This window comes from Antedon bifida, chromosome 9 (genome assembly GCF_963402885.1).
Source record: "Antedon bifida chromosome 9, ecAntBifi1.1, whole genome shotgun sequence".
Lineage (NCBI taxonomy): Eukaryota > Metazoa > Echinodermata > Crinoidea > Comatulida > Antedonidae > Antedon > Antedon bifida.
In genome coordinates this window covers 3130722-3152688 of record NC_136234.1, presented here as the reverse complement: position 1 = coordinate 3152688, position 21967 = coordinate 3130722, and the positions used below count along the sequence as shown (strand labels likewise).

General features: G+C 32.2%; 1 protein-coding gene across 2 annotated transcripts in view; it reads right to left on the bottom strand.

Annotated features, from left to right (window-relative positions):
- Positions 1-3985: 3985 nt before the first annotated feature.
- The window catches only part of LOC144852533 (tubulin polyglutamylase TTLL5-like), a 71822-nt gene continuing 53840 nt past the window's right edge, over positions 3986-21967 (bottom strand). For both annotated transcript variants that reach the window (XM_078710404.1, XM_078710405.1), the window contains 4 exons: positions 19211-19944; positions 14360-14499; positions 11645-11748; positions 3986-4497 (listed from right to left, as the gene is read on the bottom strand). In XM_078710404.1, the coding sequence (XP_078566530.1) occupies positions 4469-4497; positions 11645-11748; positions 14360-14499; positions 19211-19944 (1007 nt within the window). In that variant the 3' untranslated portion in view covers positions 3986-4468. The remainder of the gene's footprint in view (positions 4498-11644; positions 11749-14359; positions 14500-19210; positions 19945-21967) is intronic.

Below are 21967 nucleotides of genomic sequence, written 5' to 3'. Positions count from 1 at the left end.
GAAATCCTTCTACAACATTTCGAAACCATGGGCCTACATGAGCATTTTGATGGATACAAATGTGTTTTAATTTTTGAAGAGGCCATATATCAAATGTGGAAAGATGTGCATCGTCGACAGTATGAAGAAGAAGCGCTGTTGTTTGCAAAGGTTGCAAAAATCTGCAGAGAAGATATTTTTCAAATGACGGATGGTTTTCAGTTCAAAGGGGCATTTCCTCCTCGTTGCCAAGAGATGGTATCACCAAGTTTAAAAATGCTGATAGCTATGATTTTATATGGGCCAAACACGAAGGAGCACGTTGACAATTCACAGACATGCCTTACAATATCCCAATTGATTTCTTATAACTCCAAGAAGAAGGTAAGAGAAGAAACTGGTAGGCCTACTGAGCGTCATAACCTAAACCGAGAACCACCTCTACCAATTTACATTGGGATGCTTATTCACACCAATACCAGAAGTAAGCTACTCATAGAAGCACTTATCTACCTGTTTTTCGCATTTGACCATCAGAATTACAGTCGTTGGGTAAGTGTTCACATCCGTGATATGAAAGCACTACCATCTGCTATCAAGGAAGATATCTACAAAAATTGGGTTGTTAACAAGAATAGAAACTATTATAACAAATATTGTGATTTATTTTAACTGGTCTTTGGAATGTTAAAAAATAGATTATGTCGAAAAGCCACTGCTTCTCTATAACACTGAAGTTAGTTGTAGTGATATAAAACAAAATTTAAGTCAAAAGTTAATATCATTACTTCTGGTCAATTGACAAATTCAGTCATTACCTTAATTAATACAAAAATATACATTTTTGACAATTTAAGCCCAATATTTTGATGTTATGCGCATTCGGTAACGAAATTTGAGGTTATCGGGTCAAAGGTCAATATTATGATTTCCAGTCACTTTTGGGAAAAATAGTTCGTTAGACCAACTACTAACATGTATATTGTGAATATTTTAAGACCAACCTCATGTTTCTACTGTCAGTAGTTATCGAGATATGACCATACTAGGGTCAAAGGTCACAATTCCGGAAATGATGATTCCGGCCATTTTCTAATAAAATGTTGTATTAGAGTGAATAGAAACATATGTGTTCTAAGCAATTTAACACTAAAATGAACTCTGTACCCCTACCGGTTACTAAGATATGGACCATCATTTTGTTTTGGTGGCCATTTTGAAAATACTCCAAATATGGTCATAAAATACATTTTTTTTCTTGGCTACAGTGATTTTTTTAATCTGTATGTCCAAGTGAACATATGTGCAAAATTTGAAAACTTTGTCATCCGTGTAACGTTTTTGACCCTAAGGCACCCCACTAAACATGTCACAGGATAATAACAATGTCTATCTATTACTGTACATTTATATTGTTACTTTTAAAAGAGTATACAAACACAACCCAGATTTATTGCTTTAAAATTGGATCTAACTTTTTCAAAGAAAAGTTTTAAAATAAAATGAAGATCAGATATAAATGAACTAATGAAAAACAGTGTATGAAATTATGTTTACTGTATAAAAAAAAAGGAAAAAAAAGAAGAGGTATTGTTCTAGGAATGATTTGAATAAATGATGGTGATTAGACAACAGTGATATTGATGATGCTAATGATTAAGAACAGTCAAAACTTAAGTACTAAAAATGCTTACAGTACATATCATTGGGAAAATGTATGTCTTCAAAAGTGACTTAAAATGGTTCTTAAACTACTACTAGCTACTACTACAAAATAACAAAGTTAATAAAAAAAAAAGATTCACACGAAGAAAGTTTTTCTTATTGCACTATTAATAATTTTTTATATTATACTAATCAACTGAAAACTACTTGAAAATAAATATATTTCTTAAATCTAAAATGGAAAAGAGCAAGATGTGCCCAATTTAAAACATAAAGTTATCAAGATACAACTTAAATATGTAATTAAAATAGGATAACACCTAATTATATGCTAAATACTACTTAAAGTGATCAATTTCAATATGTAAAATTTCTGTAAAAAAGGGTTATGTTTAACTTATAAATGTCAGTGAGATACCAATGTTAAGTAGAGTATAAAATACTTTATTAGTTCTTTTAAAATATGAAATTTCTTGAAAACACATTGGATACCACGTTTAAGTTAAAGAATGAGTCACAGGCAACTAATCCTATGGGGGACCTGATTTGAGTTTCCTCGCTTGAAAACAGAAGGTCAAAAACTTCCTTTCACTACTTATAAGATTGCTCAACACTTGCACCTGCAAAGCTGGAAAGGAAACTTGCTGGAACATGTAGGCTAAACTTACTGGAACGCGTAGGCTAGGCTTACAAGCAAGGCGCTGAAAAGGCTTTCCCTGTATTACATAACAAACCTTATCAAGGAGGAAACATACAGGCTAGTTAAGTGGGTTTATCTGAAATTGGATGTATTTTTGGATGAGTAAAATTACGATTTGGTGAGTATGTAGAAAAAGATTTAGTTAATAAAGAGTTGTAGTTTCCATATTATTAATATTCTAAAAATTATGGTGAAACAGAAATTACTTTTTGTGTACATTTTGTATATTATGTTTACAGAAATAAAAACTAACTAAATAATGAAAAAAAAGGCCAGAACAATTATAATGAATGATATTAAATTTAAAAAAAGGTACAAACAATTATGATAATTTCATTTACTTACAACAGCTATATTATTTAAAAGTAATAAAAAGTATTTAAAAAAAAACAAAAAAAATAAATATATATATAATAACACAAAAAAAATCAGAAACAACCCTCCCACCCCCAATAAAAAAAAAATAAAACAAAAAACAAAAAAACAACAAAAACCTGAACACTTTACAAAATGAAAGAATTTTAAATTATATTGGAACAGATTTTTGTAAACCTGGAATGCAATTCGTTTTCTGATTTTCAGAAAGACAGAAAGAGAAAGAAACACATTGTTTGTATAAAATAACTAGCTAAAATATACAAATTAAAGTAACTCATTGTTTTTACATATTACTCCTACTGACAAATATTTGCATAGATAAAAAGCAACTGGATATTCATATAACACATATACTAACAATCTACATACCCTTCATCAAACAATTACTGCAACAAACAGCTTTAAAAATGCATATAGCAGTACCAAATACTGAAGCAAAAATGCATAAAATCATTTAATGATATTTTCATAAAATACTGCAGCAAAATGCATAAAATCATTTAATAGTATTGTAATAAACTACTGCAGCAAAAATGCATAAAATCACATATGGAATAAAATAATGTTTATTTATCATTGTAGTTAAAATATCCAGAATAATGACAATTCTTTATCTAAATTCTTGGTCTACTTTAACAGGGCACAGTGGTAATGGATTGATTGGCAAGAAAGTGAACACATTAGTTCGCACTCAAATTCAGCAAACAGAAATATTAAATGTTAGTAGTATTTAGATATAAATATGTTAACATATTGAAACATAAATTATGTTTGTAGAGCTACTGTAGGATTCAAACCAAGCACATTTGTTTGGTAAGCAACAAGATATTCATTACCCCTGGCCCCATTCTCAATAAACATTCAATATGATTCACTTCCCACACACCTTTGAACAAGCTTTTTTCACCTTCTAAACATGTCATTACCCTTTTTGACAAATGTTCAACTTCAGCCATTATATTAACATGTTTTTACTGGCTAATAGCATCACATTAACAGTGCGGCAGTGAGATGTTTCTGATGGAAAAATTGGGATGGTTGCATCATGCACAAGTTAAATGGTGAAGCTATTAAGCTCTGTCTACACTATCAAACTAGTTTTACAAAAAAAGTATGGTAGTGATATGACCATATATGGTAGTGATATGACATCTATACTATATATGGGCATATCACACTTTTGTATCACACTTTTGTGTCACATAAAGTTTGATAGTGTAGACAGAGCTTTAGATGAATGTGTAAACTGTCGATTTAAAGGAAATGCAGGCTATTATTAAAACTCTGGCACATACACAAAGTTTTAAAACACAATGTTTTAAAAGTTTTAAATCCACTAATATTCATTATTATACATACTACATAAAATTGATTACTGCTATCAACAATTTATTATAGTAAAAAGTTTGGACGAAGGGCAACGAGGGCAGCATTTGTTTGGACATACTTCAGACTTTTTTTAAAGACGAAAGCCACTGGGTTTTACTCTAATCTAATTTACTGAACATTTGTTCATAATTGGTAAAATACAATACATCAATTTAAATATATTTTACAATCGATAGAAAGACATCAAAATTGGATACCGTAGAAATACAATGCAAGTTTAAAAGTTGGTTTCTTCATCGACCGATGACGACAAGATAAAGTAGCATTGAAGGAAGACGGTCTTGTGCAGAATATGATAATGCCGCAGCGTATTAGGTCAAAGGTCATTGCTTGTGTTTTTTGCCGATCTGTTCTGTTTCAATGTCTCGTGACACTGGCTTGTAAACCTGCCACGGAAAGAAAAGAAATATCTGTGATTAAATCTGACTTGGAATAACACAGACATGTACAAATGAATTGACCGTAGCCCTGAGAATACCTGCATTGGCTAACTTAATTTGAAAAGGTGTGAAATTTGCCATATTAGTGTCAAATAGAACATGTTACTGTAGATCTTTATTCCCGACATAATAATACATTTTTTGTTAACATTTTAAAAGACCTGTTACTTTAGATCTTTATACCCAAAATAATAATAAACTTTGTGTTAACATTTTAAAAGACGTGTTACTATAGATCTTTATACCCAAAATAATAATAAACTTTGTGTTAACATTTTAAAAGACATGTTACTATAGATCTTTTTAACCAAAAAAATAATAAACTTTTTGTTAACATTTTAAGAGAAAAAAAATTACCAGTATTGTTAACTGATAAAATCCTCTCAGCAATGTAAATTAATTTTTATTCTTGCAGAATATCTCATTTTACCACAGTTTCAAGGCTTTTATTGTCAGAGTGGTTAAAAAAAAATTCAGACAAAATATCAATTTAGTTTACGACTGTCTGGAGAGTTTATTAGAATAACAAGGAGAAAATTAAAAGCAAATGTACTTGTTGACTTTCACCTGGAGGTAAAGTTTAGGAGGTGTGTAGTGGTAGGAGGGCTTTGTTAGGCCCAACCCTGCCGCCTGTAACACGACACATTGTTAATAGAACTTAATTGTTTTGGATTATGTTTCTGAGATCATAATTATCAATGAAAACAAAGTTTTGGTAGAGTGTGAACTGGCTGAAAAAGGATCATATTAAATATCATATAGAATTTTTGAATAATAATCAAATTAATATGAAACGGAAATTGTGTCTTAAAAAATCTTAAAACATAATAAAATGTTCGTAAATATTAACCTCTTATTATCTGTGTCCTGGTAGGGAGAAAAGACATTTTAAGTTAAGAATTTGTGAGACCCACTCTCGAACTTGTGCATACAATGTTTGACAAATTAAAACGATCTATCAATGTTTATTGTCATTTTACTGTACAACATCTCAACAAATACAATATTTCCCAAACTGCGCAACGATGCAACAGGGCACAATAATCTGAATCGAGGTGTTTCATCCTGCTTTGTAAGTTAATTACAAAGTGTTCCTTTCGGTACAAAAGACGGAAATCTGACATGTTTCACGTGTAGATCTGGTGAGGTTGATGCTACAACAGGTGCAGTATGATCGGGTGCAAGTGTTTAAGCTATTAAACAATCGCTTCATTCAACGACCTATTTGTGGCTTAGTGAATGACGTCATATCTTTGATGCATTGTCATCTAAAGCTTTAGTAAAAAGTGTAATGCTTGCTACTAGCATTAGTGCATTGGATTACCAAAGCTTTGAAACTGCGGATTAGATTAAGATGATATGATTACATTTGAATTTCTTTTGTGCACTGAAGACATTGTTATATAATAGTAGTAATATCAAAGACTGTGGAAGAAGATACATTCCCATTTAGTTTATCTGAAGCAGCCATTAGTGCACTGAAGATAAGTTATCTAAATTTTATCAATGGCTTAGAAATTGAATTAGAATGTGCGGGGTGAGCTGGAGAATTGATCAACTCCACTTCCATTGAAATACCCCAGTACTGCACAGCGTCTCAAAATCCTGTTGTCTGGCTTCCGTGCACCGAAAAGATATGCTATGAAGCGAGGCGCATTGAATATTTTACATAGGTCTAGTGTATCGCAAATAAAAAGAGCTGGCAAATCCTAATAATTTTGATCTTCCACAATGCTCATCACCTAAAATTATCTCTAACCAAACTTGACTGACCTTTACATTGCTCATCATTAACAAAGTTAAGTTAAGTTATCATATCTTGACCCCCACTATGACAATTACACGCATTATTGTCATAGCGATTAACATACTAGCGGATCAATCATCATTTTTTCATTTGTCGAAATCAAATGAAACAATCGGAAAACCCATGCTGTTCGATAATGATTCAATTACGGAATAACATTGACCGCTTAGAAAATCTCCAGAACCTAGGCATGTAATTAAGCGGCTTATGAGCGACACAGAATCATAGGACATCAATAATCACGAGCCTAGCTGGGTGCTGGTAATGGTATACGTGAGTCTCTTTAAGGGAGGTCTAGTCAGGTTTGAGGTGGATGCTGTTTTGCCAGTGCAAACATTCAAATGCCTAGAAATATGGAAAACACCACATGTTTAATTTGTCAGAAGCGTGGAGGTACTTTTTAAGGTACTGGTAATATAAGTATAACTATAAGTGAGTATGGGTCTAAAAATCTATAATGAAATGATATAATAATGCTCAAATAGTGGATAATCCCATCCCCTAATTAAAGCTCACATCTACGTTATCAAACTTGTTTGACAAAAAAGTGTGATGTACCTAAATATGGTAGTGATATGACATCATCGTGATATGACATCATCATGTCCATATATGGGCACATCACATTTTTGATATATATTAAAGTTTGATAGTGTAGACAAAGCTTTAAGCTGAATTTAGAAAAGACTTTGATAAAATACATTGTTAATACAACATCTAGTACAATCTCACACTCTAAAATGCTAAAATGAGGCTATAATCAGTCATATTATTAATAATTAATAATAATTAATAGAATAAATAAATAATTATTTTAATTAAAACAAAGATTTGTCTTTTTTTATTTCTTAGAAATCTAAAGTGAAACCAAGATCTTATCACAGGTTAAACATTTGTGAAGGAGCTTATACAAAATAATAAAAAATATTGAATCTATCATCAATAACCCAAAAATACACTGTGAGTGTGACTTGACAATATTTGTCCGATTGTTAGTTAAGTTACAAGATATAGCAGTTTGAACTTTTTAAGTCCTTAAGCCTATTATTGGTGTAGGGTATGTCCAGACATTGCTATATTGGTATACTGTACAATATAGTCATGTTTTGACATGAACTAGACTAGACAACATTTTTTTTAATTCTTTTTGGGGTGAATTTTATGCAAAATTATTAAATCATTATTATCGGTAGTCTCAGAAAAAAAAAACAACAAACAAACTTTTGTTGAAATAAAAGCATGAACTAGAGTCTGGAAGTTGAAAGGGTGAAGAAGTCTGTTAGCCTTAAATAACTAAACATACATGTGTAAAATATAATACCAATATTTTACTGGCTAAACTCACAAATCAAACAGAAATATTGATACATATAATATCACTTTATTATCAGCCTTTGTGATTAATGACATTAGTACATTAAGTGTGATAACTTGGGGTTCTTTGGAACTTTTATTACTCCCTTTACCACATCCAGGCTAGTTTGAAATTTATGACATTATCTTAATCGAGACCGGATATGAATTATTGACATAAGGGTATTACTGGAGTAAAAATAGGAAGTATAATGTGCGGTCAAAAGTTATGGATGACATCAGGGAAAAGTTAGAATAGTAGGCCTACTGTTAAAACAAGAAATATTTCTTACAAAAAACTCTGCTCGCTTGTTGACGTAACAGTTTTAAAGATATATTGTCCCCCTAAAAATATTTTTTATTTCAAATTTGTTTTTTAATGTGTCATTTTATTGTCACATAATAGTTATTCACGTTAACCAAACAATTATTTACCTGAAAAAATGTAATTTAAAGCAAAAAATATTTCTGTCAGACAATGGTTTTTGGGTGATAATTAAACGTTTATTTTCTCTTTTTATACATGAATAAATATTATTTTTTTGTTACAGAAGTATAACTTTTGTATTTGAAGTAAAATACAACAAGAATTCATACTTTGATATGTCATAATTGTGCAATTGAAATTGAAAAATAAAAAATACTGAATCAGTAAAAGATTATTATTATTAAAACTGGTACTGTTTCTAAATTTGTCATGTATAGACTCTAACCTAACCTTCCATGATATATGTGCTAAACACAAGATGCTGTATTATGGAATTTGCCTATGACACAGGACAAATCATTGTCACATGTGACAGCTTTCAATGGGTTGGTTAACCTTGGGCGTATGAAGCCGGGTGGTACAATAGAAACTAATTGTATTCAGGCATCGAGTACGGAATGGTACCCACAAAAAGTTCAAAGGTCAACAAACAAATTACCCCTTCATAAAACATTTAATTAGTTCGCCAAATTGTGGCAAAACTCCATCTGTTCTATTATTCTGAGCCACATCAATAAAAAGCACAAATAACTTTTAATCAGAATTAGCTGTTGACCGAATTTATGATAAATAAAAACGTTTAAAAAAAAACAATAAAAGTTTCTGTTTGGTGTTTATCGATGTTGAAGGTTTTGTAATTAAAAGTCATAAACATTCATAATAAAATAATTATATCCTGAGGCAAAAATCATAAATTAAGATCCTTATAAACCTGCACATATCAACTTATTCATTCTACGTTTTTATTATTGTCATGTACATTTGTTACGCAATATAAATTGAGGTACTATAAATATCGTAAAAAACCAGGGTAGGCCTATCTCTCCCTTGTTGCACGTGTGAAGGAATTAGATAAATAATGCTCTTATCTTTCCTTACCCTCCCTCCTCTTTTCAAGTGTTTGCATAGAATACTTATTTAAATTGACAGACGTAATTAACTTGTAACAACAAAGTTTTGAAAAAGTGCAATGAAAAAACAAACTGAACAAAATTTAATTGAATTACTTTTTAACCTTCTAAAACACTTGGCATTTATCAAGACAATTGTTTAGATCAAAACTAAAAAAAAATAAAAATTACAAACCCCCAGTGTGAAAAAAATACATATGTTGGAACACACCGATGAAATAAACACCTCTGGAACACAATCCTATGAAACAAACAAGTTGAAACGGCCATTCCCTCTATTAAGGGGACACCACACCCTTTGCGGACACTTTGCTAGATAATGAAGATGTCCCCTATAGTGGTTCTAATCTATACAATACTAAATATGCATTTTTACTCATGGGTGAAGACAATGCAACAATTAGTTCAAAAGATGCTAAATAGATTTCTGAATCGCCATGGCAAACTATTAATTTTGACTTTTACTGTTACTTGTATTTTTGCCATAATAAATACCTAATAAATAAAATCTGTTTCTAAGTTCACTAATAAAATTTAGTGGTTTTTATTTAGAGAAAAACTGGTAAATCAAATGCATTTTTAAAAACTGTGTTGAATATTAAATATATATGCACAGCGAATTGATGGAATTTGATACACTGTAAGAAATTTATAATCAGCTTGCAACACTATCCGCACTTCACTTGTTGTATCCTTCATTTAGCAGTTCCTCTTCCTCACGCGATCCTATAATTACAACATCAACATCATCAAAATAAACTCGTAACTGAAGATCATGAACTTTCTTTATCAAACTCAAGAAACTCAATAACAAGTTTAATGTTCGTATGTTACTTTCACAGGTCTTAACACAGAACTTTAGAACCTTTTCATGTAGCTCAGTTAAGCACAATTTGTACGTATGACTTCGTAATCAATTTGCGAAAAACAACATCCAAAAAAAACCAGCTATAACAATTTTTATGTCAATCAAACCAAACGTTTGTATGTTTTTTAAAGTGAAACCTAAATATAGTATAGCCTCGCCTCCTTTAATACACCGCCACCCCTCTTTTCAGGAACACTAAAGGAATACTTTTTAGTGAATTGAACTAGAGGCAAATTTACGCGGACACTACTGTACGTTTCCAAAGGTGTATCTTAATAATGAGTTATTCTCTTTATATTCTTATAATATTCAGTAGAACTCTATTAAGGGGACGCATTCAGGACCCCACAAAGTGTCCCCGTAATAGCTCGGTGTCCTCTGGATAGATGGGGTTCGACTGTATATGGTTCATAGTTTAACCTCAATCCTTCTAGTCCAATCAACACTCAATTTCACGATTGACTCATCATTCAACCTTTTCATTAGCAACCCCAAGAGGATAAAAAAGTACATTGAATTTATCTGTTTAATAAACAAAACAAATATCAAAATAGATCATAATACTAATAGACTTAATTGTACAGAAAGTATTATTAGTTTTATTTTTAGATGTTGATGCACTAAAAATATATCTAGCTGACTAGAATTCTAATGTCAAAGTGAAATTCACAATATGGTACAAGGATTTGCAGGCTTGTATGGCTCTTAAAAGTATAAATGGATTTAGATGGTATAAAAAATGGCCCTACTATGATGGATAGGTCAACATAAGGTCATCCAATGTAGTTACTGAACTGAACATACACATTCAAGATTTTCTCATTTCGCATGAATGTCCTCATGCTTCATAGATACCTTTAAAAGTTGCATTTCAGGATTAAAAATCTCAATGCAATACTATTATGGTTTATAAACTTAAAGGTATGCCATATTACAGTATATTAAAACAAACTTTAGTAAAAAAAGGCCCATTTACACTTGGACAATAGCGATCGATCTAGAATGAAAATTTTTCTAATTTCTGTTGGTTTATGTATTTTAAGAACTAGAATAATAATTGAATTAATAGAAATAAATTTTATAATTGTTACAAACCAATTGCAGAAATACACATAGACAATTTAAATGTTAGTAATTGACAGGCCTCAATTATTGCCTATTTAATTTAAAAGATAATAACAGAAATATTTATATGTCTGCTTGACGTGGATTAATAACCGTTACGCAGTAATCCCTACACGACCGAAAAAACCATCTCAACCGCCCTCGCTAAAGAGCACATCACTTCCCGAAAAGTGCATAGTATTAACCTACGTAGCACGCGGCTGATTTAGTGTGACCTAAACCTTTTCTATCTAAATAACAGTAATCAGATATTCCTAAGGGAATGCAACTAGGATTATATGACCTAAGCCGTGGATAAAAAATCAAAAACAAGTCATAGCATTTAATGCTTTTTTAATACATTGGTAACGAGTCTCTGATCCATTATGTTACTAACTTTTGTGTTTACTCATTAAAAACAAATATTTTAGTTTCCTCTCTGTCCTTGTTTAGTATTTCTCACCATATTAAAGACAAAATATTGCATGATTGCAGTGTGTCTATTGCATTCTGCTATGCAAACAAGACACTGATACATGTTAGTACATGTTTTTAATACTTACCAGGATGGTAGCTTGAATAAGCTGCTTTTGCCAGCCCTGTCATGTTGCTATACTTCATGGTAGAGTAAAAATGTGACCCCTGACCTTCATCCAACTGATTTGTTCTTGAAAAAAAAAAAACCAAATGTAATATTGTGACAATAACATAATTTAGTTGTTTTCAACTACACAATTTATAGCATGTTAAATGTTTTGTTTGATGTGAAATGTAAAGGTGATACACAATTTTGTCATTATGTAGTTTTCAATTTTTGACGACCTACAACTACTATAGAAATCAAACAATAAAACATTCAAAAAACATTTCCTAGAATAATGTACCAATGAAAACCATTTCAATGATGCATTTACAAGCAGAGGCAGACATAGAGGGCTATGACCCACCACTCCCCTTTGATAGCTTAAAAAATGAAAAATAAAATAAAAAATGGAAACTTTTCTTCTGGGGAAGGACCCTGAAACCTCCCATTCTCCTACACCTTTCTTAAAATCCAGGATATTTGGCTGAGAAGGATATCAAATATACTATTTTATACAAGGATACATATAAGGATATACAGTATAGAACAATTTTGTTTTGAACTATGGAATGGTCGCAATTTAAGTTAAATCCTTGTAGCACCAATTAAAAATACAAATTTTCAGTTTCATTTATCAATGAAAGAGAATAATATTTATTTTTAGATTCTTTGATGGCTTCTAATTCTATTGTTTTTACATTTAAATGTAAACCATTCCAATGACTGAGTTAGAATACTAAATGCTGAACAAGGATATGAAACAAGGATACATACAAACAGAAGTAACCATTGTGTGATAATATGTCGTGTCATAGTGCCAGTATCCTGCAGGTTTTCTTTGGAAAATTTCATTTAAATCACATGGAAATCAATTTAAAGTGTTTTAGAGAACTTTGCAATATAAGAATTTAGTTAGAATACTGTCCCTAAATTATTCCGATGTCTGTAAAGATATGAAAGGTAGAATATTATTTTATAAGGATATGAAATTAGGATAGGATATAGTAACTATTTGTTAGTTGTAAGAGTATTGTCATTATTATTGTGTAATATTATGTTTACGGATATTACAATTTCTTGAATCATATAATAAAAACCGATTCAAAGAAGTAGCTAGTAATAGTATACTTTTACGATATTTTCAGTTTCGTCTTAATTTTGGGGAATTCTTTATATTTTTTAATCGACTTCCGCCAGTTAAAGGCGACCATTTAGTTTAGTATTTTGTCATGGATCCAAATATTTGTGAATAAAAACTTTCATTCACATGACACATAATGATTGTTGATCTTGTCTAACTTTTTTATAATCATCAGTAAATTAATGTTCACATGAGCAAGTTGATCATGATCAACTCAAATTACTCATGCTTTATCATGCTTGTATTAAGTTTCTTACAAAGTTTATAATCAGCACTGCATGTTCACACAATGAATCATGAGCAAGTTTATCATGATCAAATGTAAACCTAGTTATTTTCAGGAACAGAGCATAAACCCAGTTCATCATCTGTCAATTCACATGATTTTTCAAAAATAAAGAAAAATGGTATTCTATATTTTATGACCTTTGACCAATGTTTTCAATCAAATTTGAATCAGGCCATTAAGTTAAAGAATAACTTTACTTAACTTTACTTATCTTCCATAAGTTTGATTGACTCACAACTTCTTGTTATTCTCTGAGGAATTCTGAATTGAAATATTTTCTTCTATTCATTGTTCACAAGATGACATAACAGTTGTCAAAAGTCACATCAAAAATCTTGCCCTGGTATTTTATTTACTTTTTGGTTTGTTAAGGTAAAACCCACAGTAGGTATATTGTTTGGAACATTCATGCCAAGTTTAGTGACAAGCAAATGCGTGAGATTTCCAAGAAATTGGATTTGAGGAAGCTAAACACCCCTTCCCCAACTTGAACTATTCTGAAGATTTAGACTATCCATAAGAGCGTGAGAGCTGTTGAGAAATATGAGTCTCACACCAATTGCGTGAAATTTGGTTGGTATGTTGCAGTCGGTTAGATGGAGTGACTTTGGCAGAGTGCGTCAAGATGTACACTCTGTACACAAGTTTGAAGATAGTCCTCTGAAATAAGCCCACACGCCTCAAATTTGACCCAATTTCATGGACTTACTGTACAGTATGGCAGACAGCACAACAAAACATTCTAGTAGAACCAAATAATCAAACTGGACAGGATTATGTGCTAACAGCTGGTAGATACAATCAACAACAGATCCAAAGGGCAGAACATAGTAGGAAGGAAAGATAGAGTTGTACAGGAAATCATAACGAACGTTTATTAAATGTCCCCACCCTGATTGCTACATGTCAGTGCATAAAGCTCTGTCTACACTATCAAACCAATATATGTATGTATCCATGCTGAGCATACTTGTTTTATTGTGTTTGTGTCATACATACTATATGTATTAATAATACTAATTTACCAACATCGTAGATAATGGAGTATAAAACCAATGTTTGATAATGCTCCTCAATTTACGCTAAATTTGGACAAAAAAGAAAATCCCACCCCTATTTTTAAAACCATTTTTTGCATTCAGGCACCCTGGGACAATACTACAGTATTATCTATTGTATTTAATATACAGTATAGCGTTCAGTACTACAAAAGTACATTCACCAGCAATGTACAAAATATGCCATAAAGTTAGTTAAAGTATTACCTGGACATTCGTTGAGTGCTGACTGGTTTACGGCTGCCTGCAGATTGAGGAGGGGGCTTAGGTTTGTGACCGTGAGCTATTGAGTTGCGTTGCAGTGCATCTCGTAAAGAGGATGAAACACTAGAATGAGCCTCAGCAATCTGGAGAAACGAAAAATCAAATCAAAATGTTACAGTATTTTGCATTGCATCTAAAAGTTTCACTAAGTTTTGATAATTTTATTAAACAGCTTCAATGATCCCAACACCTTATATACTGTAGCTTGGGTGTTTTTAATCATTATTCTAAGAGTTCTATTTAATCGGTTATGTGAAATTTGGCCTGTATCCAAGGCATGAATGTAGTGGCCAAACCCAGGGGCCCCGGAGCTTATGGCGGTCAGTGAGCAGGGCCCAGAAGAAAAAAACAGGCAAGTTAAAAATAAAACACAAAAAAATGATAAAAATGCCCAAGACCACAATTGGAGGGCCCTCAGGGTCCCTAAACCAGGACCTCTGTGTTACGCCACTGTATCTTCTGCCAAGTAATTGGGTGTAATTAATCACACAGTAATCAATTCATTAATTAGTTATTTACTGGCAGCAGAAACAGGTCTCTTCATTCATCACTATTACAACAGTTTGCCATTTAAAAAAAAAAAGAGTTTTCATTTTTAACCTTTTGACATTTTCACATTCCCAAATACATGAAGGTATTCTATTGAGAGAGGAGTACATTCCTCAGCATCCGAGGTGTGTTTCATTCATTCAGACAATTGTTGTATAAAGCTCTGTCTACACTATAAACTTTATGTGACAAAAATATGTGATGTGCCCATATATGGTCATGATGATGTCATATCATTACCATATTTGAGGATATCACTACCGTATTTGGGCACATCACATTTGTTTGTTACATAAAGTTTGATAGTGTAGACAGTTGAGCTTTAAACTTTGAAAGCCTTGTACAACCATGTTTATATACATTTAAATACTGTTTCATGCTTTGGAATTTAGAGTAAACTCAGACCTGGACATTGTTGGGCTGATCGAATACGTCTGGTTTTTAGAAGGTGTTTTAAGTCTGTTTTCTATTGGTGCATTTTAAGAAAAAAACTAACAATTTCTGTTAAAGGTAACTTTATTTGTTTATCTTAGTGCAGACAATCCTAATAAAATCAGTACAAAAAAAAGTACATTCATAATGAAATGCAAAAAGGTGGTTAAACAGTCCGACCTCTACAAACCAACACTCAATCACTGTGCGGGAGCTCCAGACAATGTTTGATTTAAGATATGTTGAGGAAAACTTTCAGCTTGGGAATACTCAACTGTTAGCTGAACACGCAAAAGTTAACTATAAAAACATTTAAAAGACGTGGAAAACATGTAATATGTTGATCATAAATTACATCAACAAAGGAAAACAGTGTTTGTACGCGCAAGGACTTTAACGAACCTGAAAATGAAATTTACAGTGGAAACATATGGCTGTGCATGTCCCTCATATAAGGGTAGATGCGACAACAATATCATAGACATTCAACAGATACTTTAAAGTGAAGCCATCAGATATGGGTCATACTATCACAAATGTGGGTCATGTAAAATTTAATGGGTCATATATTGTTAAATGGGTCATGGTCTTTAAACTATAGGTTCCAATCATGCCTAATGATATGCCAAGATATGGTAAAGCCACCCCTAAAAAAGAAGAGCTGTAGACTCAGATGTAAATCCTGGTAGGCACTGCACTGTTGGCTGCCGTGGGTTCATAGAGGGCCTAATCCAAATTTCCTCAGATCCCAGTTAAGCTTGAGGACCAGAATAAATACATTTTACCTTTCTGCAAAGATGCATCCTATATATGTATATATAATATATATGGTTTGTATATATTATATATACAGCTAGAAGGAACTCCTTTCTTTGGGACATCCCCATAAAAGGAGACACTTTTCCATGAAATTCATGAGGGGCAATATATGTTTTAACACGAAAGCCAACCCATATTTGGGGGACACCACTATTAGATCCTGAAGGTGTCCCTTAATATGGTTCTACTGTATTAATGTTAGTCTGTACATCTTCAGTCTACTGTTCTACAGGTTCTTTAAGCATACCTTTTAATATTTAAACTATAATAGTTCTGGTCTAGTCTAAACTTATTCTAATAGTCGATAAACCACAATAATGTTGTACACCAGCCACCTTTTAATCACCACAGTTCTTATGAGATTTAAGGAATGCGCAAAAGTACAATGCTCTTCCGTAAGTCCTAAATATACAGCAACATTTAAATTAACTTCAATTACACTGTAGTTACCAATACCTAGTAACAAAATAGCTAGTAAAAAAAAAAAGAAGTGTTTTTATTTAGATGAATGTTAAGTGCATATCGTTTAATGTTCAACCCACGCAAATAACTGAAATCCCATTCGGTTCATTGTAAATCGTCCATATCTGTCTGCTTTGCAACGATTGACAATGTCATGATTTAAAAAAAAAAACATACAGTGGTTAAATTCAATATGTTTTAAACTTGCGTTTCTACAAGGTTACGATGCATATATTAAGTCAAGTCTAGATTAATAGATAATTATAGTAGTACTTATCTCAAGCAATACAGTACAAGAAATCTATGTTTTATTATTTCATAAATGTTTGTACCAACCAACCAGAAAACAAAATGATTTAATAATCAACTTTCAGACTGACTGACCAATCAATCACAAACAACTTAACTGACTAAACTACTGACTGACCAACCACTACACTAAACAACCTAACTGGTTAAACTATTGACCAATCACAAACAACTTAACTAAATTTAAACTACGGATTGACCAATCACTACATAAACCAACTAACTGCCAATCAATACATGAAGCAACCATAAAAAAAAAATCAAGAAATTAAATAAATATACTATTACTAACAAACCGAATTAAACCAACTACCAACAAAACCAACCAATCAACCTAACCAACAAAAAAAACAAGCAATCAACTGACCAATCAAAAACCAGAACCATCCAACCAACAACCAATTAATGAACCAACTAAACACCATACGGTACATACAAAATAAATAACTACCACTGAACCAATACTGTTGACTTGTTTTCTAGGAAGGCAGGTGGTACCAATTATACCTCCTAAAGATATATTGAACATGAAACAACTCTGTCTGGCTGCCAACTCTGATACACTAAACTGTAAATCAAACCTTTTTGCAAGGAATGTAAAAGGACTGCCACGAACCAGCTACCTGAACATCCTATGTTGCTTCTACTTTCATTTAAAGTCAAGTGAATGCAGACAGCATGGTATTTTCGTCATGTTGCAGCAGGCATATGGAGTTCATCTACAATTCGGTTTTAATACTTACTAGTCCAATAATAGTAATGTCTAAATAAAAAGTACTGTACTGTGGGCTAGTGGACCTTGTTTGTGCCTGGTGGCCTAGAGTAGTCTTTCATGGGCTAGTGAAAAGGATACTATCAGGCTCAACATCAACACTAAACAATATCACTAACGATTTTCTTAAATAATAGTTTTGACCAGTAAAATGGCATATGGGTTAGAAGCACTGGTTTAATATAAATTAAATAAATTAAAAGCAGTATCATAATTATTAACAATACAGTAACACATATAATAATAACAATCAATTTTGATAATTTTCTCAAACATGTCCAATTGGCCAATATAAATCACATGACTTATAATTAAACCAACCAATCACTGACCACAATAAAGTATCATTAACAATCTTTAAAATACTGTATAGTTTTCTTTACAAAATAATCTATTTTAATTGGCCAATATCGATCACATGACATACAATTAAACCAACCAATCAGTGACCACAACAATAAGTACTGAAAAGGTTACATCATAAAAATACACACAGTTTGGAGCACAACTAAATAAGGCATGTTTTTCTAAATATAGTAAGGCAGGCACGGTTCTGCATATGGAAGTTAATCCGTAATCACGTCAATGGGAATATGTATGACATCAAAATCACTTTCCTTTGGGAATGAATTAGTAAACCGCGATAGGTTATCAACAATTTATATCTACTCTCATTTTCATCAATTTTTGCAGTTGTGATCATGCTCTTTACTATTATACTTTGTTGTGACAAATATTTAAATTTACAAAAAAAAAATGTATTCAATAATAATAAATAAAATTTGCTTATAATTTCTTATTATTTTGAAAGTTTTACAGAATACAAGTTATGAAAAGAACCCAGTACTCTACATAAAATTCTGATATAGGAAATTGACTGTTGCAGTGTTCAGAGGGCCAGTATCCATTTTGTGGGACAAAAAGTGTTGTGACCAATCAAAATATTCTACTGCAGTTGCTTCAGTAAATTTTATTTACTCTTTAGCCAGCTCATGCAACTAGATGACTAAGCCAGGACTGTTTAAAGCACATTTGGCTGGTCCCAACATTGACCAAGGGCTTCTCTCATCCAGTGCCCACCTTAACCAGAGGAGAGGCATAAGCCAATATGTCTGAGGCAGATACTAGATGCAGGGGCTGCCATAAGAGTCAGCAGTGCTGATTTCAAATGCCTAATGGGACCCCAGCTCCATATACAGCACCCGGTATTTCCAGATGGTCTCCCATCCAAGCTCTAACCGGTCCCAACGTTGCTTAACTTCGGTGATCTGGCGAGAAGCGTTGTTTCAACGTGGTATGGCCGTAATGGGTATATCATACACATTGATTATAGCAGTGATTGTCTTGTAAAATTCTGCATTGAAGCAAAGTACAACCTCATGGTTGCAGTAAAAAATCTAGTTCATGCAGTAACTGCAGTAGAATGATTTAAAAAAAGTCCCTTTACATACCTTTTGTTGGTGTTTGGCTTTACTCTGTTGCAGCATATCGTGTGAAATTTGTTGCTTCTGCTGCAGTGTCAAGCCACCAGGCCGTCTGTCGTGATGTCTTTGTACAGAATACTGAAGATGTTGACTACCAGACGATGGTTTGTAACTTGCAGACACTCCAGTTGTGCCATTATAAGCAGACGACACTCCAGTTGTGCCATTATAAGCAGACGACGCTCCAGTTGTACCATTATAAGCAGACGACGCTCCAGTTGTGCCGTTATAATCAGACGACGGTTCAGTTTCATCAATGAAGTTATTAAATGTTGCATTTGCTGTTTTACGTTCATTGTATTGTGTTGAAGAGTTGCTATTAGAGTTCTCAACAATAGACGGCCGATCATTTGATGATGCGTTGGTTGAGATGTGTTCATAAGAGCTACTTTTTCGTAGACTTTGAGAACTAGTGTTCGCCATGACGTTGGTAACGCTATGACTTTTAATTGAATCATTTGTATAACCTCTATTGAAGCTACGACTTAGACCGCTACCTGACTTAGAACTGTTTGTAGACATGGTTGACGGGTTTATACTGTGGTTTGCTGGCATTGGCCCGCCGCTAGCTCCAGAAGCTGAGGGCGTTAACAAGTTTTGCGTGTTGGCAGATGAATATTGACGCGCAGCTTGCCGTTTTGCTAAACGTTGGAGAGCTTCTTGTATTGCTTGTTCACTGCTTTCAGAAAAATGTCTAGCAGCTGCAAAAATAAAAAAGCATAAGTGTTATAACTTAAAAAAAAAAAAAATACGAACAATTATTATCATAATCTGAGCATGCTTACAGACTAATCAAAGTTGTGATAGCTTCCTTTACTTTGCAATTATGTCAAATCAATGGCATTTGCAGGTTTTTTTAAAGCATGTACACATTTGCAATGCTCTACTATTTGCAACTATGGTTCCAATTATGATTTGATATAATGGTCCCTATTATGAGCAATATGGTACAAGTAATTGTTATTTTACTTCCAATTGAGCCAACTGTGTCCTCACTATTAAGCCCACAGGGCTTGTTTTTGAGGTTTTACTATGTAGGAAACAACATTTTGATAAAGTGAAGAAAATGAAACTAAACGTTGATATTCATATCAATCCGTCCCAAAGTAAACTGGTTGAAATTAGCCTCTGTGGAGTATAAATAATAAAGTTTAAAAATTACAACTGACACGTAAATCTGGGGTCAATGTCAATATTCTGTGACCTTAATTAAAGGGGAGGGGGAGCCAAATTAACCTGGAAATATTTATTTAGTTTGGTGTTCTGTTTAAAATCAAAATAACGCTTACATTTTGTAGGTTAAATTCTACGCCATTTGAGCATTTTTGATTGGCATTTAATGCGTGTCATTATGGTATAATTAAGTAGATTTATAATAACTAAATATTTTAATGTGAAAAGTGTCTCTGCATCTGTTATTAGTTTGTGTAGGTGTTTAGTTATTAGTAACAATATAGTAATAGTGCGTAAGAGTACATTTTACATCCTTTTACTATCCTATTCAAAATCAGTGATATAGGACAGGCTATTTAGCCCTATATACTTATTGAATGTGGGACTTAATACATCACTACTTATTTCAACATTTACTCAAACTATATAAGCACTTTTTCAATATCTTATTCGAACCAGGTTACAAAATAGGTACATATTCAAATCACGGCACTTATTTACACTAGATCTTATTCAAACCAGGATTTCAACTAGGTACTTATTCAAAACATTACACTTATTTACACCAGAACTTATTTAAACCAGGTCACAAACTAGGTACTTATTCAATTCATGGCACTTGTTTACACTAGATATAATTCAAACAAGATCTAAAACTAGGTACTTATTCAAAACATTGAACTTATTTACACTAGATCTAATTCAAACCAGGATTTCAACTAGGTACTTATTCAAAACATTACACTTATTTACACCAGAACTTATTTAAACCAGGTCCCAAACTAGGTACATATTCAAATCACTGCACTAATTTACACCAGAACTTATTCAAACCAGGTCTCAAACTAGGTACTTATTCAAAACATTGCACTTATTTACACTAGATTAAATTCAAACCAGGATTTCAACTAGGTACTTATTCAAAACATTACACTTATTTACACTAGATATAATTCAAACCAGGACTCCAACCTTTAGGTACTTAATCAAAACATTGCACTTATTTAAACCAGGTCAGAAACTATTCAAACCAAGTATCTTTAGCACAAGTACTTACATTTATTAGAACACAGAAAAGGAAAAACAATATTTAAATAGAAAACAGTTGAAAAAGTAATACAATGAAGTATGGAAGTCATTCATTGTCAATTAACAAATTATGATTATAAAAAACAATTCTTTTTTATAGAATTCTATTAGTCATCTCGTTAGTTTTCCAGATCACAAATAAAAACAGAAGAAGGAAACCACAATTACTCAAAAATAACAATTAAGATACAAAGTCAACACATAGTCTGATGAGATAGACCGTGTAGGAATTATACGTTAAATGATTGTTCTAAATGATGATAGTTAAAAATGTAACAAAAAGAATCATCAATATCTACTAGTAATTTAGTTAAACATTATTAGAAGATGCTATTAAATTTATAACTGTGAATATGCCATCTAAATATTGAAAGGACTATTATTAGATTGTGCAAACACAGAGTGTCAACTTTAACCATGGAGGTATAAAATGAGTATCTCCAAACAAAACCCTCATAAACC